General features: G+C 55.7%; 1 protein-coding gene across 1 annotated transcript; it reads left to right on the plus strand.

The window, feature by feature from the left end:
* Positions 1 to 265: 265 nt before the first annotated feature.
* Positions 266 to 26,919, plus strand: RAB26 (RAB26, member RAS oncogene family). The gene is made up of 9 exons (XM_030485110.1): positions 266 to 562; positions 2,782 to 2,892; positions 20,932 to 20,973; positions 21,624 to 21,690; positions 22,046 to 22,098; positions 24,045 to 24,110; positions 24,296 to 24,352; positions 24,764 to 24,840; positions 25,030 to 26,919. The coding sequence occupies exons 1-9, from the start codon at positions 359 to 361 to the stop codon at positions 25,130 to 25,132; spliced, it is 780 nt and encodes a 259-aa protein (XP_030340970.1). The 5' UTR covers positions 266 to 358; the 3' UTR covers positions 25,133 to 26,919.
* The last annotated feature ends 616 nt before the right edge of the window (positions 26,920 to 27,535 follow it).

Below are 27,535 nucleotides of genomic sequence, written 5' to 3' on the forward strand. Positions count from 1 at the left end.
AGCGGCGGGATAAGCCCCTTTCCCACCCAAACCACCCCAGGACTCCACGTCCCTGCTCTGTGCCAAACCCGGTGCAGCTACAGGGGTCCGGGCCCCAACCCAGGCTGCGGACACCGCTGAGCCCCCCCATCCCTCCCGCTGCCGGGGTCGGGGTCGGGGTCGGGGTACCGGGGGGCTGCAAACCGGCACGTGGGCGCGGGGCGGGGTGATGAGGCCACGCCCCCTGTGCGCTCCCATTGGTTGCGGGGCCGGGAGGGGCGGGGCTTGTGCCGTGCGGGGCGGGGCCGGGGCGGTGGCGGCCGGTGCATCCCGCGCCCCCCCCCCCCCGCAGCGGCCGGCGCGGTGCCGCGGCCCCGGCATGTCGCGGAAGAAAGCGGCTCGCAGCAAGGCGAGCGGCGCCGCGCCCTCCGCCGCGCTGCCCCCCGCACAGCAGGGCCGGGGCCGCGCCGCCGCCCCGCGGGGCTCCGCGCCGGCACCCGACCTGCCCCGCAACGGCGGCGCGGCGGCGGCCGGGCGGCCCTCGCTCAGCAGCAGCGGCGAGTTCTACGACCTCGCGTTCAAGGTGCGGGGCTGCGGGGAAGGGTGCGGGGGGCACGGGGATGGTGCGGGCATGGGGGCGGCCAACGGAGAAGTTCGCGGGGCCGGGACCGAGCAGGCATCCCTCCATCCGTCCATCCTTCCAGCCCTCTCCATCCCTTCATCCCACCGTCCTTCCAGCCCGGCATCCCGCCCCTCCTGCCCGCTGGGGCCGGGCGCGGCGGGGTGGCGGCTGCACCGGCGGAGCCCTCCGCTCCTGCGGAACTTTAGCAAGTGCTGACCAAAGGCGTTGTGCTGCGCTGGGTTATCGCAACCTCCTGCTTCCTCCGTAACAACGTCAAAATGCGGTTGTGGAGCGGGTGACGGTGCGCCCTGGGTCGCGTCGGGTCCGCGCCGGCTGCGGTTGAAACGGCTCCAGCTTGGGCTTTATTTAAGGGCTCCGATGGCTTCTTCTCGCTGCTTCAGATCCTGGCGAGCGAGTCACAGATGAAATGTGTTTGCACCCCCCTCCATCATGCTCCCAGCCTGGAGCTGCCTTAGTGCTTCTGAGGCTGCGGATTATTAGGCTTGGAGGAGATGGTGTTTGCCGTGGTAAGCCCAACCTTGGCACGCTGCATTGGGGAGCTCGGTGCTGGTGGCACTCGGTGTGGCCATCGTGGTGTTGAGATTTGGGACGTGGGGTCCAAGAAGTGGATTTGGTCGATGTGGAAGGTGGTTGGTCCTGATACAGCTGCAGTAGCGGTTCAAAAGCTTCCCTAAAATGGAGCCAGCTCTGTGTTCACACTGGTCCTCGGCTCCTGGAGCACGCTTCTCCCTGCTCACGCTGAGGCTTTCACTGGGGTTTGTCCCCATGGTGCAGGGATGAGCTGAACGAGGTCTTGGATAAGCCCAGATGCACTGGGTAGCCAAATCCCCTGCTAACGGTCTTAGTGGTAGAGAGAAATGGTTTTGTATTCAGCAAAACCTGGGCTATTAAACTCTCTCCTTCCCCTATCCCTCTCTTGAGGCTCCCAAGCTCTGCTAGGGCAGTGGCCAAACATGAGTTCTGGGAATGGGGCTGGATCCTGACCATTGAGCCCTTGCCATAAGCTGGGCCCCGGGTGCTGCCATGTGCCCTGGGTGAGGTGTCAGCAGTCCCAGGCAGGGAGCAGCAGCTTTTCAGGGTCACCCTGCTCCAGAACAGGGGTTGGGAAGTTTAAAAACATCAATACTGGGATATTGTACTAAAAAATGACTGTTCTTTCCCCCTGCCTTTGGCTCCCCGACCCTGTTGTGGCAGGGCTCAGTGTGCGGCTGTGTGTGGTGCTCCGGTGGGACACTCGGTGATCGAGCACCATGGCCGCATCCCTTGCAGCATCCCCCTGCCTCAAAACAAGTTATGGCTACAGCCACCTCTGGGAGGCTGGGCTGCAGTGTGCTGGTGGTGGCATTTGCTGCTCCTGATGGCTCCTGTGTGGGTTCAATGTGACCCAGGGCAGCTCCTGCCTTAAAACCGTTTCAATTCGGTCACGGACTAATGGCTTGTGGAAGGCACACACGGTGCTTTGGGAAAGAAGGAGCCCTGCCGTGTCAGTGTGCTGCAGGTGCAGGAGCCCCTAACACAGCTCGGGGGCATGGTCCTGGGTTTCGGGGTGGTGGGAAGCTGTGATCCTGGCAAGGGGAGCAGGGTTGGTGGCCCCCAGGTGTCAGGAGGGCTCGTGGCTTGAGCAGAGGCTTTGGGGAGCTGCGTTTGGGAGCAGCCTCAGCTTTGCTGGGCTTTCTTGGTGGCAGGGCGGGTGCCTGCCCCATCTGCACCCTGGGGCTGCTGCTGGGTGGGGAAACTGAGGCAGGCGGCACTGGGAGCCCCACATGTGGTGGGGGGTTTTGTGGGTGCCCTTGGGATAGTGTGAGCCCCACAACCCTCGGGGGGTCACAGCTTGCCTCACCCAGACAGCATCTATTGGTTTCAAGGGCTGTTTGTGCCCCCTGTTAAGTACCAGTTGGGGGAAAGCATCTTGAGTTTGGCCGGTGCTAAGAGACACATGTGGGTGCAGAGTGGGGAATAATCCCACTGTGGGTGCCCCCTTCTTTCCTTCACCCTCCCCTGGGTCCAAGGATGTTGCTCTTGGATGTGCTTTTTCCCCCCTCAAGAACACAGGATCTGCTGCCTGCTCCCATGATGGTGTTTTTGGGATGGATTCGGGTACAGCCATGGTGGGGTGTCCTTCCCAAACCCGGTGTCTCACACCCCATCCCTCCATGCAGGTGATGCTGGTGGGCGACTCGGGGGTCGGCAAGACCTGCTTGTTGGTGCGCTTCAAGGACGGAGCTTTCCTCGCTGGCAGCTTCATTTCCACGGTTGGAATCGACTTCAGAGTAAGTGCTTTGGGGGCTCCTCAGCCCTGGTCCATGGGGTCTGGTCGTGAGTAACAAGAGGAGTAGCAAAACGTTGCTCCAAGACCCCAAACCTTATCATCCCGATGGGCGTCAGCTCTGGCTGGGTACCGTCTGATGGCACCTCTTCACTAGTGCTTAGCAGGAGGATGGGGGAGCATCTGCTCTGTGTCCTGGGCATGGTTTGTGTAAGAGCAACTGCTGAGGCCTGAGCATCTGCCCAGTGGAAGTGTTTCCCTCAGTCAGTTTCAGTGGGTTTAAGATTTGCTTTCCTAAAGCACCAACAAATAAACACGAATCAAACCTGACATAAACCAGAATCCCCTGGGAACATCTCCCAAGCACAGCTTTGGGGTGCCAGTGTGGGGATGTGGTGCTGGGGTGGCTCCTGCTCCCTCTGGCATGGAGGGGATGTGTTGTGCCAAGGGGTCTCTGAGCTCTTGGGCCATAATTGCTTTGTTGGCAGCGACTGGAGCCCCCGAGGCAATGCATGGGAGCTGCTTGATGGAGGGGATGATGTGGGGAATGGGGGGCAGAAGGGGACACATGTTATGTCCTGCCATGCCCTGGTGTGTGCAGAGCATCCTTTGCCAGGTGGGAATGTCTATTGCCAAATGGGGCTCTCAAAACCTTCTCTTGGCTGTATTTCCTGGGCTGGAGCTGGTGATGGATGCTCAGGGATGCTGTGGTCCAGCACCCCCATGGGACAGCAGAGCAATGGGGGCAGTGACTTTACAGAGGCGGCATCAAAGAAACCTTATGGTGGCTGTGAAGGGTAATCAAGGGAGCTTTTGCTGCCAAAGTTTGGGTCGCTGGCCCGAGAATCGGTGCTCTAGGTCCCTCATAGTTCCATCACCATCTGCTTCCCCCCAGACTGCAACCTCGGGACCAGGGGCATGCCCAGTGTCTGTGCTGTCCCTCCCCTCATCTCAGGGCACCATCTCTTTCTCTCCATGGTTCTTGGCTCCGTTTCGGTGCTGCAGTGGCGATGGGTGGGTGCAGTGAGGAGCTGGTGGCGATGCCACACACCGGTGTTGCATCTTCCCAACCGCCTTTCCTCAGCAGCATCTCAGATCTTCCCCTTTCCAGGAGGATTTCTGGAAGATGAGTGTCTCTTGTAACCTGCTGTTTCACCGGGGTGTGAATAATAACTTGCTGGTACGGTGACAAGTGGAAGAGATGAGGGATGGCTCTGAAAGCCTTTAGAAAACACTGGTCCTTCCAGCAAACAGGCTCTCGGTGCAGAGCGGTGCTGCGGCTGCAGCAGCACCTTGGTGGAACTGGTAAATTGGAGCCCATCATTCTATACAGAGGTAATTACATGATGTTTCAGGTGTTCTTACAATGAAAAGCATTTTATTACTCATTGCAGTGATTGATACCAAGGGCAGTCACACAGTCCTGTGACTTATTGATTAGAGCAAACCACTGCTACTGAGGAGCAATCAAATTAGGGTTAATTTACTGCTGTAACAGAGCTGCTGGAGCTACAACAGTTTGAAATGGGCAGATTATGCAGTGGGAAGATCATGTGTGTGCCCTGAACTCATTATTACCAGCTTTAAAAGGTACCTGTAGTTTCAGGGGGGGATCTGGAAGTAGTTTTTGATCACACATCTCCATTTCCATTAGGATAATCCTGTTTGCAGGTGCCCTGTAATTGGGCCCTTCTCACCGTTCGCATCACGATGCAGATGAAGCTCTTGGGTGGGAATGCTGGAGGCTTCTGCTGCTAGAGCACATTTTGGCTTTAATGTGTGTCTATCTAATAGCAGAGCTGTCACATCGCAGCTCCTTCCCGTTGTGATCCCGGGATTTGGCAGCGGGTTTTCTGGCTGCAGCGAGTGTGGCTGTTTGCGGTGGTGGGTGAAGGCAGTCGCTGGGTTTCGCTGCCTTGGAGCAGTGTAAGGTGCTGAGCAAAGGTGTTATTTTGGTACATCAGGGCTTTTGGTGGGGTTTGTGGTGGTCACTGAGTCTTGCTGGTGGCAGAGACCACAGGGACGTCCCCAAGGCCGGGGTGAGCTGTGCCGCTGTGCATGCACAACCTTCTTCGACTGGGGGAGCTGGGAGCTGCTCAGACCCTGGGAAAGGCTGGGCAGTCGTAGGGATGGAGCTGCTGGCTCCTGATGTTGCTTTTGGGACTATTCCTACTCCTCTTGATGCTGGCTGGTCTTTGGAATGGGATGGAGTGTGTTGGGGGAGCCCCTGTGCCCACTCAGCCTCTCTCCTCCTCTCCCAGTCCATCCACTGGTCCCACTTGGCTCCAGCATCAGCCACTCATTTTCAAGGATGTCAAACAATCAGATACACACAAAGCTGTGGCTAATGGGTTATGTAGGCATATGAGGATGTGTAAATGAATAGAAATACACTTAAAATTAATCATAGAATCACATCATGGCTTGGGTTGAAGGGACCTTAAAGCTCATCCAGTTCCAACCCCCTGCCACAGGCAGGGGCACCTTCCACTAAAGCAGGTTGCTCAAATCTGCCATTACAATCCCTAGTGACCCACCAGGCTTTTTCCCTCCTACTGTTTTACTTTAGGGAGAACCTCTTGTGTTTGTTTAAGAGACGATGATAAACAAGGATGTTGATCTAATTATATTTGGAAAATAAACTGCTGATACTGGGGAAATAAGAGTGATTGTAGTATTAGAAAATGCATCCAAATGGTACCTGTTGGCTTCCAGCTTTGGAGATGCTGAATGCGTTGGTTTTCCTTCCTTTGGAAATTGGGTTTACTGAGCCCCACACTGTGGGTACACTGCGAGGGGTCCTGCTCCTGCACGGGCTTGCTTGGAGCAACAGAAACTTCTGTCTGAGCTACTGAGCTGCTTCCCACAGAGGGGAAACCCTCCTGGGGATGGAAAACTACACCCTGCCTCGAGCATGTCAGTCTCAGGCATCGCTTTGGGGATTTCCAGCCATTGTAAGATAATGAGGGGCTTATTTATTCCCTCCCATGAGCAGTGGTGTGGCTGTGCTGAGCCATGGCATGAGCTCTTCATCCCCCTCCTCCTCTTCCCCAGGGCTGGGGGATCTCGGTGGACGTGGGTCAGGCCCTGCATGCTTTTTCAGCTCCATATGTTGGGAAGGGTCTCCTGCAAAAGAGCAGGTTTGTCTCTCAGGGGTGTTAATCCCATCTTTCTCGGTGCTGCCGAAGGAGCTGCTTTTCGCTGTAATTCTGGGAATGCTGCAGAAACCTCGACAGGAATCGAAGCTGTGCAGCCAACAGTGCTGCTGCCTTGTCACAACAGCGAGCTAACATGAGAGGAGGCTTGCCAAAGCCGAGAAACCAAAGTGCCACGTGAGCCTGGTGTATGCCCCTTGCTGATGAGAGTCAGGCTCTATGGCTGGTGGTCACAGCCCCGTGCTCCATCCCGAGCTCTGCAGGGTCAGGAGAGTCAAGACATTTGTACTAATTGGTCCTGAAAAGAGAAGAACATAAAGGAAAAGAAGGAAGGATGAGCTTTTTCTCCCTGGGAAGGTGCTAACAAGCCTCTTTGCGTTAGCAGGGAGATGGTTTCTGTGTTAGTCAGTGGGATGAATCCATCAGGAAGTGCTTTGCTGGTGGAGTTCAGAGCAGGGACAGAGCATGTCTTCATGTTCTCCAAGGTGTGTAGTGGTATCGCTTGCTCCTCTTGCTGCCCCAAGGGGAAGGAGCAAACCAACATCTCCCTAGTGCAAAGCACACTTAGGTGCTTTGGGAGAGGAGGGAGCCAGCCCCAGCGCTCCGGCACAGCTTTGCACTTCCCAAGCAGGCAGCTGGGCACAGGGAACATTCCCTCTGTAGCCAGGCTTTACCTCAGCGCGCCCAGGAGGGGTTGGTGCTGGTTGTTACCCCGCAGGGACGCTGCCACGCTCTGCTCCAGCCTTGGCTGTGCCTCAGTTCATCCTCCCACTGGGGTGGCTGCTGTGAATTAAAGCTGTCACTTGTGACCCTGAGCTTTGAGGACTCTTGATTACAGCAAGCCCTGTGGTGCTCCGGGGGTGGAATCAGTGGTGTATAATACAGGGTTTTGAATAAGAGGTTTGTTGCATCTCTGTTTATTTTCCATAGTGTGTGTGTGTGTTCACCTTCCATCGGCACAACAGCAGCTGCTGACTGCCTGCTGCCTCCTCCAGCACGCTGAACTTAGCACGAGAGATGGGAAGCTTCATTCTGGGTGTGCAAACCAACACTGGATTCAGCAGGTCCTGGATCTCCATTCCTGTGATGCTCCAGCACAGCCTTTGCTGTGGTGCCTCCCTTTGAAGGGTTGGTGCAACCTGGAGCTGCCTGAAAGCCAAGGGCTGGCTTTTATCTCAGCAGTTGGCATGGAGCATTAACAGGGCTAATTTTCTGATGGATCAATCTGGAAAGAAGTGGGAGGGGATTTGCTGAGGCCAGAGGAAAGGAACTGAAGGAATTAATTCCAGCGTGTCTTTATAGAACATTTGAGGGAAGGGGGTCTGGGCATCAAGCAGAGTGTTTCTGTTCTCAGTCTTTGCCATATATCATGGTGATGTGTGTGGGGTTATGTGAAGGGCTGCAGCACTTGGATGGGTTTAGGTTGGTCCTTGCCATGGGGCTGCTGTGCCAACGGATGCGCCCAGGCTGGGGCAGGAGCCCTGAGCGTGGCAGGATGGGCAGGGGGATGCCTGTGCCCCAGCCTTGGGTATGTGTTTCTAGCAGCAATTTGTCTGAAATGGGCTCATTCTGCATCTCCAACTGCTGTATGAATTTTAATAGGAGCCAGCAGCTGATTTCATACTTTGGTGTTTCTCACTGTGAGGAAAGCTGGGCTGAATTCACCCTGAGGAGCTTTCCTGTGACGCTTTCCATCTCTTCTCCCTGGTTTTGAGGTGCAGGCAAGGTGCTGGCACTGATGCCATGAGGATGAGGAGCTGCCCAAATCCAGCAGCAGGTCAGGCAGGTCCTGGAGTGCTCACAGAGGGAGGGCAGGAGCGTTACTGGCCACAACAAGCCTTGGTTCCATCCATTTATGCTGTGTCTGACTCTCAGGACAGCCACCTCTCCATGGCTGCTGCTGGTCCCTGTTCCCGCTCCCAGGACGGGCTCTCCAGGGAGAAAAGAGCCATTTTTCCTGGGAAACGGAGCCCTGCTTTGCTGCGAGCTGCTGCTCTCCTCCCTTGCAGAGGGACACGGCTCTGCAGGCGGCAGAGCCTGTCATTTGCATGCAGGGGCTCAGTTGCCAAGAGATGCTGCGAGCGGCGCCCGTGGCGCCTGGTATTTTATTCATGGTTCTTTGGCTCCTGCAGTTGAAGAAGAAGAAGCCCCCTCGATGTGCTCCAGTTCTGCAGCACACCAGCAAACCACAGACACCCGTGTGCTGGCGGGAGTCCCAGTGGACAACCGGCTCCTTTCCTGCCTTGGGGAAAGCAGCAAGGAATCGGATGGGTGTTTTTAGAGCAAAGTGCTTGAGCTGCTCTTTAACTGAGCGGCATCAAGACGCAAAGCCTGGTTAAGAAAGCTCTTAACTGGTTTGCAGGGTGGTGTGAAAGTGCCTTCCCCGCTCTCGGAACGCTGAGAGCTCTCCCACCCCTTTGGTGTCTGGGAAATACCCCTGGGAATAGATCGTGTTTGATCTGAGTGTGAAATCTTGCATTTCAGCTGACAGTGAGAGTGCTGGGAACGGGGATTTTGTGGGACGTGGTCTGGGAATGGTGCTGGTGTCTCCCAGCCTTCCCGGTGCACGCCAGCAGCTCTCATCCCCATGGATCTGTCCGGGTCTGGGATGATTGGAATGGAAGGTGTCATTAGCTCAGGGTGTTTCTCCTGCAGCAGCACAGGAAGGGATGTGCCTTGGAAAATCATAGGAGTTCTTGGAAGTAGCTCAGTGGCTGTGCTTCAAATTGCCCTGCGGGGAGTTGGGTTTTGGTGCGGGGTGATGGACCTACCCATGTGAGCATCCTCACTGCAGCACCCACCACCATGGGACCACTTTGCCCACTCTGAGGCGCTTCCTCATCCTCAGGGATGTGGGTCCATGCCCTGCTCCCTGCTTATCAGGCTCCCCATGGAGAAGCAGGGTGAGGAGGAAGGCTGTGGGCACACAGGTGTGGTGTGTCTGTGCCTCTCTGGATGGTGCCAGGTCAGGAATTGGCCAATTTGGGTGCTGGAGCATGAGCTGCTGTGTGATGCTGGGTCTGCTCGTCATGCTGGGGCCTGTGAGGGAGCGTTTTATAGCCAATAAAACATTTAAATGGGTCTAGAGTCAGTCTAAATGCTTTGACTATTTAATGGAATACATTTGGCTTAATTTCACTTTCATCTTTGTGATAAAGCATTGGATTCAGCTGTGCAGAACTGGCTTTTTCTTTGAAAGCAGAGGGGCTCACAGGGATGGGCAGGCTTTGGGGTGCTCTGCCCCCCATTGACAGGCATTTGGGGGCACCCCAACCCCGTGGCTCTCACCTTGCTCAGCCCCTGTGCAGGGGGAGGCTGAGCTCACTGGGATCTGCCTGTGCCTCATCCTGCACCACCAGCCCCTTGTCCTCTCCCCAAAGATCCACTTTCCTCCTTGTGTCTGCAGAGGGTAGAGAGACCAGAGCCATGGAGATGGGGTCGGGTAGGTCCCATCTGCTCCCTTTTACTGGGCTCTGTGATGATGCAGCATCAACATGGCAAATCAGAACGGCAGCAATCGCATGTTCCAAAGCCTGGAACAGAGAGTGCTGGTGGAAGATCATCCCTTTGAGAGGAGAAAAAGCAGGGAAAATAATCCCATCCAAGTGGATCAGAGCTGTGTTTCTGGTGGATGGGGCCGCATCGTGGTGTGTCTGAGCAGTTATCCACTTGTCCTTGGCTGGTGATGGGGACACGCTGTTCCTATGACAGTGAGGAATTCAGGGATCGAGGGCTTGTTTACCTGCAGAGCCTTCAGAAGCAGAATGTGTTGGTGTTGGTGTATAAGGGATACAGTGAGCAGGGGGACCTGGGGGGCTGCTGGAGATGAGCCCCAAGGAGGAGGGTTGGGAAAGCAGAGGGAGCTGTGGGGTTCCTGCATGGGACAACATTGGTGGCACCATGGGGACATCTTTGCCTCGGAGCATGGGATGGGCTCAGCGCTGTGCAGGGGTGATACTCACCTTGCTGGCCTGCACTGCTGCTCCTGGTCCTGCTTGCAGTGGAGCAGACCCATGGTGCTGCTGTACACGCTGCTGCCTCCATCCGAGGATGATGGAGCTGCCCCTCCTCCCTGGTGAGGATCTCCAGTTGGAGCAGTGTGACTCGTCCAGCTTTGTTTGTTTAACAGGGGCATAAAGCATTTTTAATCCTGGCTGAGCACCGAGCTGTTGCCTTGAAGGATTGAAGAACCTCTCAAAAGCAACAACAAATATTTCATCTTTATGCCTGCATTGAAGAAAAATCTTTCTCCCTGCTCGTAACTCATGTGTTGGAGCTTGTGGCCCTGCAGCTTTAAACAGCGATGCTTGTTGCTCTGGTCCATGGCTGTCCCAGGGTGAGAAGAAGCCTCTGGGTGCATTGGGGATGCTTCAGGCTGGGGAAGATGCTGGTGTGACAGACGTGGTGGGTCTGGGGTTAGTGCTGCCTGCAGGCAGGAAGGGAAAGCTCATCTAATAGAGGTTGTAAGACCGTGTGAGGATGCAGCAGGTCCTGTTGTGAGCATCTGGGCAGGTTTGGCTTCATTTTGGGTGGGTTACCTCTATTTAATCCACCAAAGGGAGGGCAGTGGTGGGAGGTGGTCCCTGCTGCAGCACTGCAGCCGATCCCAGGCACAAAGCTGAGCCGGGACCTCACCTGCCGGTGTCACAGGACACGGTCCCCTCCTGCCGAGCTGTGACATTCCCGGCCCCGTGTCACACCAGGGAAATGGCGGCTTTGCCTTTTCCAGCTTGGCTGGTGCAGCGTCACCACGGCAACGGCGCGGCCACCCCCCCGGAGCCGGATTATGGCATTAGCGCCGATGCTGGCGATGGGCATCTGCGGTGGGATGTGTGCCGGGAGCTGCTGCTCCGTGTGGATAACGAGGCTGGACCGACCTCGGCTCCTGGTGCCGAGGTGAGCTGCTGGTGTCATCCCTTTGCTCCCAACCTTGAAACAATTCCCTGTTCATATTCTTTCCCTGCAAAGGAGCAGGAGGCTGCTGGAGGCATCCAGCCCCTCCAAGGGAGTGAGGCCCTCGCCCTCCGTTGCACAGTGGTGCTGCATTTGCCCTGGATTGGGTGGATTTGCTTCCCCTGTGCCGCTCCACCGTTCCCTTCCAGCCCCTCCATCCCTCGCTGCTTCCTCTGAGCCAGTGACTAAGAAAAACACAATTGTGTGCCTGGGGGAATGATTCAGCCCAGTCTTGCTGCTGGGGGGTTCATAGCAAAGACCCTGCCCAGGGACCAACTTGTTGGAGGGGGCTGGTCTCTGGATGAGCATCTTGCAACTGGGATTCAGTGTCCGAGCCAGGGCAGGGTCATTCCTGAATGTGCAGGGACCCCTTCCCGCTGCTTCAGGGCTTTAATGTGTGTTTTTCCCCCCAGTGTTAAGCACACTGGGCTCTCGAGAGCTGCAGGGAAGCAGCCCTTTCTCCAGGGTCATTTCCTTGCCATGGCCGAGCACTCGCCCTCCTGCACCCCTCCGTGGACTCACCGCTCTCGGCATCGCCCGGAAGCGCTGGGATTGCTGCTGCTCTTGGTGTCAGTGTTTAGAGCCCAGCACAGGTTTTGGCAGCGGCACCGACCAGCCCACACAGTCCTGAGCAGCGCCAGCCTTGGGAAGGGCTGCCAGCTCTGCCGGGATGCGGCTTTCCAGGATCCGGGATCTGAGCCGGCTGTGCCGTGTGCCCAGCACGTCCCCATGGCACAGGCCGGCAGTGCTGGTCCCTGCAGGTTGGGCAGAGCCCTGGTGGGGTATTGTCTATGCCGCGCTGCCCCAGGCAGCCAGCACCATTGTGTTATGTTCTGCTGTAGCCAAAAGCCTTTGGGTGTTTCCATAGGGGCCCTGTGTGGTCCCAGTGGATGGAGGGAGCAGCATCGCGGCAATGAAGCATCCCAAGCTGTTACTCTGCTGTGTCGCATCCTCGGGCTCCCATGAGTCAGAGCTTTCCAAAGGAAAAGCATTCCCAGATCACACATCCCAGGTTTCGGATGAGTGGGCTTTTCTTTGCCCTCCTAGTGCCGAAGCACACGTGGTCTGGAACCAACCTTGAGCAGCTCGAATGGTGCTGGGTCCTGAGCCCCATGGGCTCTGCTCCTGCCCTAGGAGCCTGGCCATGGGGCCACCAAACTCTTCCCCAGCATCTTCCCTAAACCTGCCATGGTTTGCTGATGTGGCTTAGGGAAATGTGGCTGATGTGACAGGACCAGAGCAGGGCTGGGAATTGCTTCCTGGTGAATCCTGCTGTACTGTTTGGGAGCAGAGCTGGCTCTGGGGCATCTCTATGGGGCTCCATGGTGTGTTGCCATGGAGCATCCCTGTGGTGCATTGCCATTGTGCAGCCCAGCAGCAAATAGCAGTGGGAGAACTGGAGCCCTGAGAGGAGTGACCCCATCTCTGCCTGAGACAAGAGGTTTGTGTTGTGTAGGAACAAAAGGAGACCGTCCTCTCCCCTTGTCACTGCAGCAGGTAAGTGGCTCTTAGCTGAATGGTACCACATGGTGCTTGTTGCTGCTGCCTCTCCTGGGGCTTTGCTGACCCCAAGAGAGCTGCAGGGATGGAAACACCCAAAATGTGCCAGCTCGACAGCACTGGAGCATCATCTGCCATGGGGGACGAGCATTCCACATGGAGAGCCAGATCCCGCTGCGATGGGGTGTGCACTGTACCCCTGTGCACCGCAGCTTGGCGACGCAGCTCCCTGCAGGTCTGGTGCTTGGCAGGTGGGATCCAGTTCAACCCGAGCTTCCTTAAACCCATTAATGTGCTGCTCTTATAAATGTGCATGAATTAATGTGAGAAATGCTTGACACTGCCGAAAATAACCGTGTTCCCGAGCACGCCTTGCTGCCTGGCAGATGTGCTTTTCCCTCCTGAATAATGCACACGTGAGGTCGAATTGCTGGGAGCACTGGTGGTGCCATAGGGTGCTGCCAAGGGGGTGATTGACTCCCCAGGGGATCAGCCCCACAGCTTGGGCCAGAGGTGGGGATCCTCTCCCGAGGACCTGGTGTTCTTGGCTGCAGTTGCGGATCAACTTGGTGCAACACAAGGGTCAAGGCAGCTCCATGTGGGTTTGGTTCAGGTTTAGTTGTACAGAGGTTTGTAAGTGCTGGTGTTGTGCCATGGCACCCACTGTCTGGCAGCACCATCCAGCCCATGTTCTCAGCCTGGTGCTGCCCCTCACACCTCCTGGTGCCCATGGTGGCAGGATTTGGGATGATTTCCCTGCATGGTTCTGGCTTGCAGCCCTGCTCTGCTGCCCGGCTCTGACTCACTTGGCACCGGGAGGGCAAACAGTGGGGATGGTTTAACCAAACTGGTTTGACTGATGGGGTGGGTTTGATGTGGATGTGCCGAGCATTCCGTGCTTCCTTAGAACCTTCCCATCTCCAGGACACGTTCCATGCTGGTGTGACTGTGATGGCGCAGCAGGGTCAACACATCCAATGTGCAGGAGCACGGAGTGGTAGTGCCAGTGCAGGCAGTGGCTGGCAGGACCATGGTGGCATTGCCACCTGTGGCAAAGTGGAGCCGCTGTGGTTAATGAGGAGGAGATGAAACCTCAGAAAACCTCATGTGGATGCTGGGAAGCAGCCACAGGGCTGAGGAGGGTCCTGCCCTTGGGGAGAGGGTTCTGGGCTCACCATGCTTCAGCCCTCGCTGCTACTGCTGCCACTGCACCATGCATGGGAGCTGCTGCAGCACCACAGAAACAGGCTGGCATCAGTGAGCATCCCAGGTCTGAGCATCACAGACCTGGTCTGTGCCGTTCCCAGGGTCTTCCTGGACTTGTATGGACTTGGGAAAACCTCATGCTGGTTGTTCAGCTGCTCTCTTCTCAAATCCTCAGAGGGATTCAGCTGGACTTGGGTTTGTGGCACAGTGAGAGCTGCCCGCATTAGCTTCAGGTGAGGGATGTGTGTGTGATAAAAAGCTGCAGATTCACTTGTCAGGTCTCTGGGGATTATTGCTTTTATTTTTAGGGATGAGAAGTGCTGTTTAACGGCGCTGTTTGCGATGATGTCTGCAGAAGATGCTGTGTTAGTGCCAGATGTTTGCTGCTGGGTATTCAGAGCTGAGTTTTACTTCTTTTAATTGGATTGCAAAGTCTTCTCTGAAACTTTGGGCAAGTTTCCATCCCCTTAAGTGCCAGCCCTGCCATATGAAGAGGCTGTGCAGGTACAGTTAATTGCATGCACTGTGCTGCACCAGGGAGTATTGGTGGCCAGAGTTCCAGAGCCTTCCTCAGCAGCATCTTCCTCCAGGCAAAGTGACCCCACTGCCTAAAGGAAAGCTGTGGTTTATAGCCAGGATCATACTGAAAGCTGGTTTTATAGCTCTAAAGCCAAGTTATAACGTTCTTCAGACTGGGATAGGCCAAATGGAAAAGGTTTGGATGAAGCATAACACAAAGTTAATGTTTCCTAATTGCTTGCTCAGGGGTGACCCAGAGGAAGGATGGGCTCCCTGGCTCATCCCATGCCTCCGGCTGCTGTGATGCACTGGGTACAGCAACACTTCTGACACAAGGACTGGCTCCTTTGACATAGAACCATAAAGTCCTTTAAATTGGAAATGACCTTTAAGTCCATAAAACTGATGCAAGTCTTTATCCCCCCCCTCCAGAGTAAACAGTTCCCCCTGTAACAGCAATTGATGACCCATTTTTCCTTCTCAGGGCATTGGCAGGCATTGTGTTTGCTGTGAATGAGCAATGATATGGCAATAAGTGCTCCGTAGAGATTCCTGTCCTGCTTTGCAGCGTGGCATGTCCTTGATGAGGAAAATGAAGAGGAATGTGTGGAGCAGTACGTTGCTGCTCCTCAGTGCTGGCAGGATCTGCAGGAGCCAGCTCTGCCCCTCTGTTTCCAAGGCTGCCTGCTTTAGAAACAGGGGTGTTTTTGAAAACATCTATTATAAAGTAGGAAATAAGAAGGGATGGAAGGGTGAGTATTGCAGCCCAGGGTGGAGGGATCGTCATCCCATGGGCTCCATCCGTTCCCAGTACCCAACCGTGTGCTGGGAGCTGCAAGGATGGGCTGCAGCCTTCCTCTTGGCTGTTGCATTTTGGTGGCTCTGGTCTCCAGGGCTGCTGTAGCACATCCTACCCTATGGATTTTTAATGGTGGAAAGCCCATTTTCCCTGGTTGCCCTGTGGCGCTGGGGCACAGGTTTGCTCTTATGTGGTGGGGACGTCTGATACCTCACAGAGCTACATTTCCTCCTGTTGGGATGAGCCTGAGCAGCCCCGCTGGGTTTACAAGCATCAGTAGTCTCATCTGCCTGTACCTTCTTCAATGAACAATCCCCTTGGGAGCAGCCAGGCTGGGAGGGAGGGTATCATGGACTCAGTGCCGGGTGGCCGCAGGACACAGGCGATGCCAAGAAGCAGAGCATGACTTACTTTAAACTATATGATCCTAACCAGATCCTCTTAGCTCTAATCTGTCCCTAAGACAGGATTCTCTTCTTCTTGCCAGAAAACCCTTTTATTTGCAGCCTGATGTGAATGGAAGATGATAAGTCACTAATTCTTCGGTGTGTATGCTCTAACAAGAGCCTTGACTCTTATCTCCTGCAGGGCTGGCAGCCAGGGAGATGTTAATTGTGCTCTAATGTAGCTTACATGGCTCTTGACAAAGCCTGGTGCTGAACACATGCCTGGGGCGTTCGCTGGGTGCTGCAGGGTGCAGGGAAGGGGCTGTGCTGCCCAAGGGGCTCTGCAGGGCATGCAGGGGGGTCTGTGACCATCAAGCTGCACCAGGGCAGGTTTAGATGGAGATGAGGAACAATTCCTTCCCCAAAGGGTGCTCAGGCTTTGGATCAGGCTGCCCAGGGCAGGGCTGGAGCCACCGTCCCTGCAAGGGTTCAAAAGAGATGAGGCCCTCAGTGCCATGGGTTAGTGGTGGCCTTGGCAGTGCTGGGAATGGTTGGACTGGATGAGCTTAAAGGTCTTTTCCAACCTAGTTGATTCTATGTTTTATATAGGGCAGATTGTGGCTTCTCCCATGTTGTCTGCAATGTGTGGGGCAAGTTGTGCCCTGGCATGGAGGGGGAGAGGGGACATGATGGGTGACTCCTCGAAGGAGGCACATGGAGAGGACACAGGGATCAGAGCAGATCAGAAGCACCATCTGCTGCACGGTGCTGTGTTAATCTGCCTTTCATGGGGTCTGCTGTTGAATTGAGCAGTGAGCGTTAACACGTTAGTGCTTCCCAAAGGATCTTGGCACCCGGGATTGGTGTCTGGCTCTGGAGCGGCTCCGCTGCCGGCAGGAGTGTGCAGGTCCTGGGGGGAAAACACGAGGCAGAAGTTTCTGGTTTTAGCTGCAGGGTGTGAATGCACAAAGCTGCCGAGGAAAGAATCACCTGCCTGGAGCGAGTCGGGTTCTCTATGAGAGCAGGTGGTCTATGGGATGAGGTGGAGGGAATGGGCAGGGTGTGCTGGTGGTGGCACAGGGGGATCACCAAAAATGTGTCCCAGTGCCTGGGCCATCCTCCAGTGGGGCTCAGCACGGCTGGAGCGGGACCGCATCCAGCCACACCACAGCACAGCCCTGCACCCAGCCCGTGTCCCTGCCTGCTCTCCCTGTCCTCAGCGGCTATCCACAGGCTCCAGCACAGTGTTGTGTTGTTCTCTTCCCTCTCTTGCAGGGAATGTGTGTCTGAGATGGATTTTCCCTAAGCTGGAGGTGTTGGGCTGCTCTCCATCAAGAGAGGAGATGGAGATCCATACTGGATGCGCTGCCCTGTGGACCAGGGATGGGCAGAGCAGCCCTGGTGTAACCTGCTTTGAAAGCTTGTGCGAAGCCAAGATGAGAGCTCAGTGCTGCTCATACTGCCCTGGTGTCTGCTCATGGCTGATGAAACTTAAGTGTTTGTTCCCAGTTTCTGTTTGTCTCTCTGACCAGATGTGTATTTCGGGTGTGCAGATCCATATGCAGCATCAGCCTCCGCTCGCTTCCCTTTTGTTATCTCCATCAGAACTAACAGGAGGTTTTAAACCAGCTGCTGCCAGGGCAGTTTCTCTACCAAGAGGTCTCAAAGCAGCTTATTCCTCAAGGTCAGGTCACTGTGGTGCTTGGGGATCCCTGGTCGCACCGTGCGGGGCCGGTGGGCACAGCCAAAACGTGCCGGTGCTCACACCGAGCTGCTGCAGTGTTCCCAGTGCCATGCTGTGCAAGGGCCGTGGCTGATGCAGAGCTGGAGGGTTGGGAATGACCCAGCTCCTCACCTGGAACCTGCTCAGATGGTCCATACCCTGAGCCAGACCCCACTGCCACATCCCAGCCTCCTGCACCCCCTGTTTGGGCACTGTATGTGCCCAATTTGGTTTTGGTTTGATTTCAATTTCTCCAATGAAAATGAAATCAGAATCACCCTGTTTGGCTGCTTTACTATTGATGGACCGAGTTTCTGTCCTTTGGGAGCAAAGGGGGGTCTCTGCACCCCAACCTTGGCAAAGGGCTGTGCTGTCCCTGTGCCAGGCTGCTGTGGCTGGAGAAGACGCGGAGCCGCCGGGGCTGGCATCGGCGTGTGTGTGTGTGTGGGGAAACTTGGGGGCTTTAATGAGCAGAGTTAATGCCGTGTCCTGCTGCTTTGGGCACGGTTCCATATCGATCCTCAATCTATTTTCGCAGCCACTTTTGGAGGTGGTGTCTGTCTGGTACAGCCCCATCACAACTGCATCCCCCTTCCTCCCGGCACAGGAGCGCTTGTGCTTGCAGAGGCACAGGCTCCATGGGATTTGGATCTGGGTCCTGCCTTGGCATGGGGCTGGGGTCCCCCAGCATCCCTTCAGTATCCCATAGCCTTGCTGTGTTGCTTGTTTTCCTTCTGGCTTCCTAAAAGAAAGGATGCCCCAATTCATCACCCGGGAGCCCCTGGGTTTCTCTCCTCTCCCCATCTCCAGGTGACCACCCCAATGGCGTGGGGAGGAGCGGGGCCATGGGGTGGTCCCTTTGCTGGTCCCCAAATGCTGCATGTCCTTTGCAGCCATGCCCAGCAGCCAGGGGGGATGCTCTGATGGGTGCTCCTGGGCAGCATTGCTGGAGCCAGCACCCATCAGAGGCACCAGGAAGCTAGGGTGAGGGGCTCCCCTGCTTGGAGCCTGAACGGCATCAGCGAGCAGCTTGCCATTTGTCAGCTTAATTGTGAAGCGAGTTAATCCATGTATCCAATTTAACCTTTAAGGTTTTAATTAATGAGTTAATGCGTGGAAAAGCTGGGCAGAGGCTGGGTTGTTGTGTGATCGCTGACCCTGGGTTATGCTGCCGCTTTGCTGGTGCGGGCTCGGGTGCCTAGGGATGGGTTGGGATGTGCCGGTCGCTCCCAGTGTGGTTCCCTGGCACACTGGGGACTCTGTGGACCAGGGAAGTGGGGGTGGTGGGGACACCTTGATTTGGGTGGGAGCATCATCCATCACAGGATGCGCATTCGCTCCATTGTGGGCACATTCTCCTCCCTTTCCACCTCCAAATAGCTGCTCTCATCCAGTCGCTGGGGTGGGATCCTGCTGGGGCCGCTGCTGTGTTGTTAATGCTGCTCTTAATTGAGGACCATCTGCACTTGGTAATTTAATTTTCCCTGCATCTGTGAGGTTCCAACTTTATTTATCCGACGTCCTGAGGATTATTTAACTCACGAGCATCATGTTCCTCCAACAAAGGCACTCCAGGCATTCCGCTGCAGCCCCTGCAAGGAGATGTTCTAACAACACAGTCAGTGCCCCAGGAAAAAGGACACGTAAAGACTGACATTGCAAAGAGCTTGGGCTGTGGGGATGGTTCCCTGCCTGCTCCGGCGTGGTGGGTGCTCTGCTCTGTTACCTCTGTTATGTTAAACTGTGCAAGATTAAGAACAAGCCCTGAACAACACAACCCCTCTCACTGCCATCAGCCTGGCAGCGTATTTCATGTCTCAGTGCATTGACAACACGTTGTCTTTTGTCTTTGGATGCTTGTTAGTAGTTAAACCCCGCAGCTGTGCTTTGAAGGGCTGGGAGTATGGGATTGAACAGCAGCTCCTTAAAAAGTAATAATAATTGGAAGCTGGGATGTCTATTAACTAAGGTAGGGGGGAAGATTTGGGTGTCTGGTTTGCATGGCACTGACGGGGTTCATTGTGTGCTGCTGGAGGCAGCCCCAGCCTCTCCCACCCCTGCTCTTCCCACCTTCTCCTTGGCTTCTTCACTGGTGTTTTGCCCTGTGCTCGGATGCAGGGATGGAGGCAGGGATGCAGGCAGGGATGGAGCAGGGATGGAGGCAGGAGCTGCTGCTCTGGATGGCTCTGGCTGTGTCTCTTGCCTGCAGGAGCATCTCTGCAGCTCCTCGCCCTGAAACGCTGCTCAGTTCCATACCCAAACCCTATGGGATCCATTTCCTTCCTCATCCTGGTCCAGCAACACCTGGGGCCACGTGCAGACTTTAATGAGGTTTCAGCATTCCGCCCCCTCTACAATGTAAGTCAGTTGTAATTAGTGTGTCTCCTGCTGCTGCCAGCTTTGCTGCTAATGAAGCTCCTGAAGCGGAGGTTGACGCATGAGGTGCAACATCGGAGCTTCGGCTTCCTCAGCTGCTCACCAGATGTTCTATTGTCGTGGTCCATGCTCAGGGCCATGTTCCCCCTCCCTCCATCCTACTCACAGTGACTGGTCTCCCCTGCAGCATGGCCATGCTGGTGACATGGCCACATCCCTGGGTACAGCAGCCCCTTGGTGCATGTTATCCTCCAATCTGGTGTGGCCGAGGGGCTGTGCGCCCGTATCCTTGTGTGCTGTTCTGTGAGTGTGGGTGTGCAGGAGCCGAGATGCTCCCTTTGCACTAATTAAAACCATCAGAACAGCGATGAAGAGCCTCGATGGCATCATCCTGGTGGGTGATGCTGCATCCCGAGGTGCTGGTGCTTGGTGCCGGCTGATGTGGGATGCGCAGGGATGGCTTTTGGTGCCTGTGCTGCTGTTTGCCTGGGAGGGTTTTGGTGGCACCAGAGCTGGTGGCAGAGCCTGTGCTGGGGAAGACAGGGAGCCAAACAGGGTGAGGGCAGCCCTGGCCATCCCATAGGGGGATAGAGCACCCCATGGCTGCTCTGGAATCATCACCAGAGCAGCAAACGCTTCCCCATCCTGGTGCGCCATTCCCTGGCCATGTTTTCATCCCATCCTACTGATCACTGTGCTGATTCCTGTGGATCTAAGCAGGCAAATCAATCTGTTCCCTGCTCCTTCCTCTGGGACTGCTGGATCATCGGGATTGTGTTTGATGGATGTTTGGAGAGCCTGGTGCAGCACACTGGGCTGGCAGATGCTCTGGGACCTGGTCTGGATCCATCCCCTGCCCTTGTTAGCCAGCACAGTGCCCAGAGGCGCACTGATGGGCTCCCCATCTGCACAACCCCTCTCCTCCTCCTCCTTCCCACCTTTGCTGCTGAAACCAAACAAAAGAGGGGAAGGAAAAAACAACAGAGGGAGAAACCAGCGCTCACTGGGAGAAAAATGGGTACAAACAGCAGGAAGAGGAGTTATTTTTAAGTTGCTGACTGCAGATGGAGTGCTTGGCTGTGTCTTCTGGAGGCCATTAAGATGGGCTGCTGGTGCTCAGTAATTTATTGCCAGAGGTCTTCCAGCCCTCCCCGCGCACCAAGTCAGCCATGCAGACACGGGGATCGAAGTACCCAAAGAGATGCAACTCACAGCGGATGCAGGGGATGATCTTTGGGCTGGGCCACAGTGAGAACAGCTCCAGTAGGTGCTGGGATGAATGGATGTAAGTTAAAAAGCAGGGAGAGGAGAGCAGCTGAGGATTTGGGGGTGAAAACACTGTCTGGGATGTGGGGCTGGGTGCCCCTGTCCCCTTGGGGTCCTGCAGCCGTGCTCACCCCTCACTGTTCTTTCTCTTCTCTTTCAGAACAAGGTGCTGACGGTGGATGGGGTGAAGGTGAAGCTGCAGGTATGTCCCCATAGTCCCAGCAGCAGCATCCGCATCCCCCACTGGGTGTTTGATGCTGGGCAAAGCCCCTCAGCAAAGGAGCACCCCAGAAGCAGGACCCCCATCTCCATCCTTTGCCGCTGCATCACCCACCCTGGGACTGTCTTATGAGCCCTTTTAGCTGCTCTGTCTCATCAGCAGGAGCCTGTTCTGGTGACATGCAGGAGATTCAATGTCCCCCCACAGCCAGAGCTGCTCCAGCGCCTCCGAGACCTCATTGTTTCCCTGATTCCTTTGCCCGGAGCTCAATACCACCATTAGTGCTGATCCCCCCCTGCCCTCTGCAAGCACATCGCTGCATTAAAACCTGATGAATTAAATCAATGGGTCCCCATGCATCCATCTGCCCGATGGATTTTCCCATTAAGGGGCACGTTGGGAGCCCTTTGCCACGCACCATTGTCTCCACACACTGAGGAGCTGGAGGTGCTGCTGCAGCATCGATCGCACTTGTCATTTTCCTTGTTACTGGCCCTGGAAGCAAAAGGCTGAGGGAGCTTCCTGGGGATGCACCGGGTGGGGTTGGTGCTGGGGTTGGTGCTGGGCTTAAGAGGGCTCCTCGGAGCGGTACCAGGTTACGACTGATCCCTCTGCTCCATTCTGCCCTCCAGATCTGGGACACGGCGGGGCAGGAGCGCTTCCGCAGCGTCACACACGCCTACTACCGGGATGCCCACGGTAAGCACGGACCCCTCTGCTGCCCCCCGGCTCTGTGGCTCCCTCTGGGCTGTGATTCCAGGCCAGGGGAGTCAGGAATCACCGGAGCGGTTTCCCCATGGGAAGCAGCCACCAAGGATGGAGCAGCCTCTGTGTGCTGAGGTGCAGACACCAGGAGTCCAAACCATTGCCATTATGGATTTGTATTTACAGGCTTTATATTTTGCTGTGTATTTTACATCAGGGGTCTCAGTGGTGCTGTAACACCATGTCCCCAGGCATGACCTGCAGTGGAGCCTCAGGGGCTGGTGCAGAACAAGCTCTGCCCCACTGGCACTATGGCACCGGCACTAATTCATCATCCCTCTCTCCGCAGCCCTGCTCCTGCTCTACGATGTCACCAACAAAGCATCATTTGACAACATCCAGGTACAGCAGCACCCCCGGGACCCCTCTGCCCGTCCCTGGTGTGTGATGGGCTGGGGGGTGGTTGTGGGTCGGTCTGAGCTGCAGGGGATGTGTTGGAGGTGTGAACCGTGTCCAGAAGGGCTGTGGTTAGTGCTGAGCTCCTGTCTGTTGGAGGGTCTGCCCACAAGGACACCGGGCCACAAGCAGAGGAGGTTTTCCCTTCAATAGCAAACGAAAGGGGTGATGGATTCAGCTGAACAGCAAATTAACACTGTGTGTAATCACAGCAGCAGGGACCCTGTTCCAGTACATGAGTATGGGCAGCTTTACCGAGCGAGGTGCTCCCTCATCACCCTCTGCTCCTTTGGGTCTCGATGGGTCGGGCTTGGGCACTGCATTGCCCCATCCACCTTAGTGCTAAACCCAGGCAGGGGAGAGGGTCCCATCCTGCTGTGTGCTCCTCACCCCAGCAGACCTGCCCTTCCCAATGGCTTTTGGGGGGTCCCTTGTGCTGCCTGAGCCTGTCTCCTCCTCACAAACCTGATCCCCGCCTGAGTGCTTCAGGGGTGCTGGTGTTGGAGCCAAGGGCTCTGTTAAACCCGGTCTTGGTGTCCCCCTCCTCACCCCACCAGACCCATGTGGCTGCTGGGGCCACCTACACCAGCGCCGCAGAGCCCAGAGCACTGAGCCCTGGATAACAGGATGTAATTGCTCATGTCCTGGACACGTTGTACAGCGTGTGGTGAGCAGGCTGTGAGCTGGCAAAAACACCCTGTGCAGGAGCTGCCATAAGGCATTAACACCCCGAGGAGGGAGCTGTGATCCGGGGGGTCCTGCATCCCCCTGGCCATGGGTGCCTGGAGCTGATCCTGCTCTAGAGCATCCTTCCATTGGCAGCCCTGCTCCTGCCACCCCTCTGTGCCCGCAGCCCTGTGATGGGGACCAGGGCACATCCTGCTGCCATGTCACCAGCACTGGGAATGCTTCCTGCAGGCTGGCGCTGGCTGGTGGTGGCACTGACAGCCTGAGGAGCTGGATGGCTCCAGGAGAGGTGTCTGCTGCTGGCTGTAATGGAGAGTATTGGTGGTTAACCAGGCTGCGGGTCTGCACTGAGGTTGTGATCCTGCAACCAGGCAGAAGATCACTTGAAGGTTTCACACTGCTGGGTAACGTGGCCCCATCTGCAGCATCAGCTCTGCCAGCCCCATGGGGACATAGGAGGGACATCCATGGGGCACGTGTGGCCTCAGCAGGGAAGGACGAGCACCCAGGGCTATTGCGAGGTGCCAGAAGGGAGCTGAGTGCTGTCATGAGGGACTGAGTGTCCCTTGGACCAACCCATCCATGGAGCTGAGTGCCCTGAGCCCAGCTGGGGTGTGATGGGGGCCCAAGGCTGTGTTTACACGCATTGGGTTCCTGTGTAGTTCTAATCCTGGATCATCCCTTTCTTCCCTGGCCACCGGGTGCTGATGCAGGATGCTGCCGGGTGGGCATCACCCGTCGGTGCTGGGAGCCGGGGCACGGGCTGCAGCAGCGCTGCCCACCCAGCAAGTGGCTGCTCACACCGCGGGGTCAGGGATTACAGGGAATTAGGGCAGGTTTGATTAGATTAGGCTGGATTTGAGGGCAGGGAAGGCACCCCACGGCTTGGGGCGGCAGGTTCAGCCCCATGCTGGAATGAGTCCGGTCAGCACAGGGACAACATATGCAAGACATGGGCATGGGGCGCATCCTGGAGCAAACCCTCGGCCTTATCCTCCAAAAAGAGGGTTAGTCTCAGTGTCCCAGCTGATGGGGAATTTGGGTTTAAGTCCTGCAACCACAGGGGAAAAGGCAGCTCCTCACGCAGGGCGCTGCTGCTGAATCTGTGCCTGCGGCTCCTGCCTGTTTCACATCCATCCTCCACCCTGTGCGCACCCTCCTCCTCCTCCCGGGCTGCTGCTGACCCTCTGGCTGTGTCCCTGCAGGCCTGGCTGACAGAGATCCATGAATACGCACAGCAAGACGTGGTGCTCATGCTACTGGGAAACAAGGTGAGCGTGGCCCCACAGCACTGCCAGAGCCTCCTCTTCCTCCCATGATGGTCCCGTGATGGAGCCGGGCTGCAGCCATGGGCAGGGAACCCTGGAAGGGTGTGAGGGGATGTGGGGATAATGATTTGGAAGGACAATGATGTTCCAAATCATCCCAAATGTCTCTTTGCTGTTGCTGTTTGCAGGTGGATTCGGCCCAGGACAGAGTGGTGAAGAGGGAAGATGGAGAAAAATTAGCCAAGGTACATGAGGGCTGCTGCAGGAGTCGGGGGTTCGTGCTCTGATGGGGATGTGTGAGTGCACGTGCAGATGTACAGCATGAAATGGTTAACTGGAGGCCAGCCTGGCCCAAAATACCTCTGGGAGTGCTTCCCTTGTGCTCTCCTCTTCCTCCTCAGCTGCTCTTCTTCCTCGAAGCTTGCGCTGATGTTTTTAGCTGCTTTGTCCTCTAAAACTATTTTGATGTTGTGTAAGAGATGCCTGAGTTGTGAATCCTTGCTCAGCTTTTCGTGCCCTCTGTGTACAGCTCCTGTCCCAGGGCAGGGCATTGGCTCCTGTGACAGGAACCACAGTTGGCCAGGCTCGGTGCGAGTTGGAAACCCTCAGGAACATCCCAGGTGATGTTTCTGACCCCACTGTGTCTTGTCCCGCAGGAATACGGAGTGCCCTTTATGGAGACCAGTGCAAAAAGTGGCCTCAATGTGGAGTTAGCGTTCACAGCCATTGCAAAGTAAGTGACTGGTGTGGTGGCCGTGCTGGGCACTGATAAAGGCTGGCACTGTGGCAGGGGTTGGAACTGGATGAGCTTTAAGGTCCCTTCAACCCAAACCATTCCGTGATTCCATGGTCTAGACTGAGTCCAGTTCAGCTGAGCTGGGCCAGGCGGTTCAGAAACTAACGTGGTTCCCCCTTCCCGCAGGGAACTGAAGCACAGATCCATGAAGCTGCCCAACGAGCCCAAATTCAAGCTCCACGACTACGTGAAGAAGGAAGTGCGAGGCTCGGGCTGCTGCAGGTCCTAATGCGCCCGGCGCCTGTGTACAGAGACTCATGCCAAGTGTTCGTGCGCCGCGCTCTCCCTGTGGCCAGTGTGTGCATGTCTGTCTGTCCTGTCTGTACCCGCCCGGGAGGTGAGCTGAGACACGGGGAGTGGAAGCAGCCGCAGGAAAAGCTCTCTGGGATGATGAGCCATGTGCCAGGCGCTGCTTCCCGAGCCCCCATCGCATCCATCCTGCTGCTTGTCCCGGTGTGGATGGGAGGTGGGTGCTTGGGAAGGGACCGGGATGAGTAAACCCGGTCGTCTCCATCCCTTCAGCAGCAGCCAGGAGCTTCTTTGACGTTAGTAAGAATCATGGTGTGACCAAGGGGAACAAACACCTTCTCCCCACCGCCATCCAGGTAGGAAAAGGTCCTGAATTCCCTTTTCTTTCCCCGTGTACCTGGAATTCCACTGTTCAGAGCCTGGCCTGGGGCACGCAGGAAAGACTTGTTTTGGAGGCAACTGTTTTTGTAGTTGCTTACGTCCGTCTGCCCATCTTTCATGTGGTGTTAACACATGATGGAAGTTTCTCCTCTGCCCTGCAGAAGAGCTTCACTGTCTGAGTAAGCTCTGAGTAAGCTCCTGCTCCCCTGTGTGTTGCACAGAGATCTCCTGGGTGTCCCTCTGTTGGGTAAAGGCTTTGGTTCTCTCATTCTGCCGTTTCTAGTACTTTAATTGAGAAGAAATCTAATGTATTGCAGCTTGTTCTAAATGCCTTCATGTGAGTGCGATAGCGTTTTTAGACTGCAACAACGCTTTGATATCTTCAAAGTTCTCTTGGGACAGCTCTTTCTTTTAACGAAGCAAGCTGGGGGCAATGCTGCAGGCCTGGGTTTTACAGGCTTCAGGCTCTCCCGCCAGCTCCCTTCAATGGGCTCCTCACCCCTTGGGTCTGTGTCAGGCATTTGGCTTTTTTTACTTATAAAAAGCTGCATTTCTAAGTCCGAATTTGAATTGAGATGAAAAGTTTGGCCTTTGGCACTTCTCCTCTTTACAAATTGCATTTCCCTGCGCTGCCCTAAATGAACCACGTGAAATAACACAACCCGTCCTTCCCCAACACAACTCCAGCCACTCGCTGCTCGGATGACCTCCATCAACCTGTCCTACATGAAGCTGCTGATTTATTGTGTCCCTTGCCCATGGCAGGGGGTTGGAACTGGATGAGCCTTAAGGTCCCTTCCAACCCAAACCATTCCATGGTTCATCTTACAGCCACCTCCATTCTCATCCTGTCTAGCACAGCCCTGTCCCCAGTGCCCCTTGTTGCACAGACACAAAGCTACAGGGAGCCTGTAGGCAGTGGTATTCATCATGCTCCCATCAGGTTGCTGCCTTCCCTCTTCCTCGCAGGGCAGGAGAGCCTTGCATCTATCTTGCTGTCTTGAAGAAAGAGCTGACAGCTCTTAACTTCTTCAATGTGGGACCAAAACCAGTTTAAAAACTCATTTAAATAAGGGAGATGTAAATTCTCTCCTTTGGAGTACTTTAACTAAGCCAGTTGGGAGCTAACTCTGCTACAGCAGGCACACCACAACTGTGTTTGAGTGAGCCCCCAGCTCTCCCAGTCGCAGGTTCCCGCTGTAGGACGGGTCTCCCCTGGGCTGGGGTTTGATTTTCCACGGGCCATTACTGCCACCAAGCGATGAGGAATCCAGGGCCGGGTGCGCTCCCCCAGCACAGCGCTCGGCCGCACACACAACTCCGCGTTCTGCTGCCTCTTGGTTACAGCTTCGGTTTCATTCCTGTTAATAAAGTTTTTTAATAACCCCTCTGGCTACAAAGGTATTTGATTTGTGTCCAACAGACACCCCTGCACTGGTGAATCACACATAGCTCAGCTCACTCCTGAGCTCATCTCGAGCCTTCCCTCACCAGCACGGGCTCAGGTGCCCTCTGCATCCAACGGGAATTGTCTTTATCTGGCTGCTGCCATTCAAAATGTTTCTAAAAGGAGGGATAAGGGGAATCTCCATCCTTTACTGGATGGGGGGGAACAGTCACATCTGACTGATGGCTGTCTGTGACTAACCTTATCTCCTTCTACAAGGTGATGTGCTCAGTGGATGAGGACAGACAGTGGATGGTATCGACCTGGACTTGAGTAAAAGCCTTTGACTGTTTCCCACAGCATTCTCCTGAAGAAACTGGCTGCTCCTGGCTTGGATGAGCATATTCTTTGCTGGGTGAAAAACTGGCTGGCTGAGCCCAGAAAGAGTGGTGAGAATGGAGTTAAACCCAGTTGGTGGCCGGACACAAGTGGTGTTCCGCAGGGCTCAGTGCTGGGGACAGTTCTATTTCGTACCTTTTATTAATGATCTGGATGAGGGCACTGAGTGCACTGCAGGACACTGAGGTGCTGGAGCAGGGCCAGAGAAGGGCACCA

Source organism: Strigops habroptila, chromosome 4 (assembly GCF_004027225.2).
Source record: "Strigops habroptila isolate Jane chromosome 4, bStrHab1.2.pri, whole genome shotgun sequence".
NCBI lineage: Eukaryota > Metazoa > Chordata > Aves > Psittaciformes > Psittacidae > Strigops > Strigops habroptila.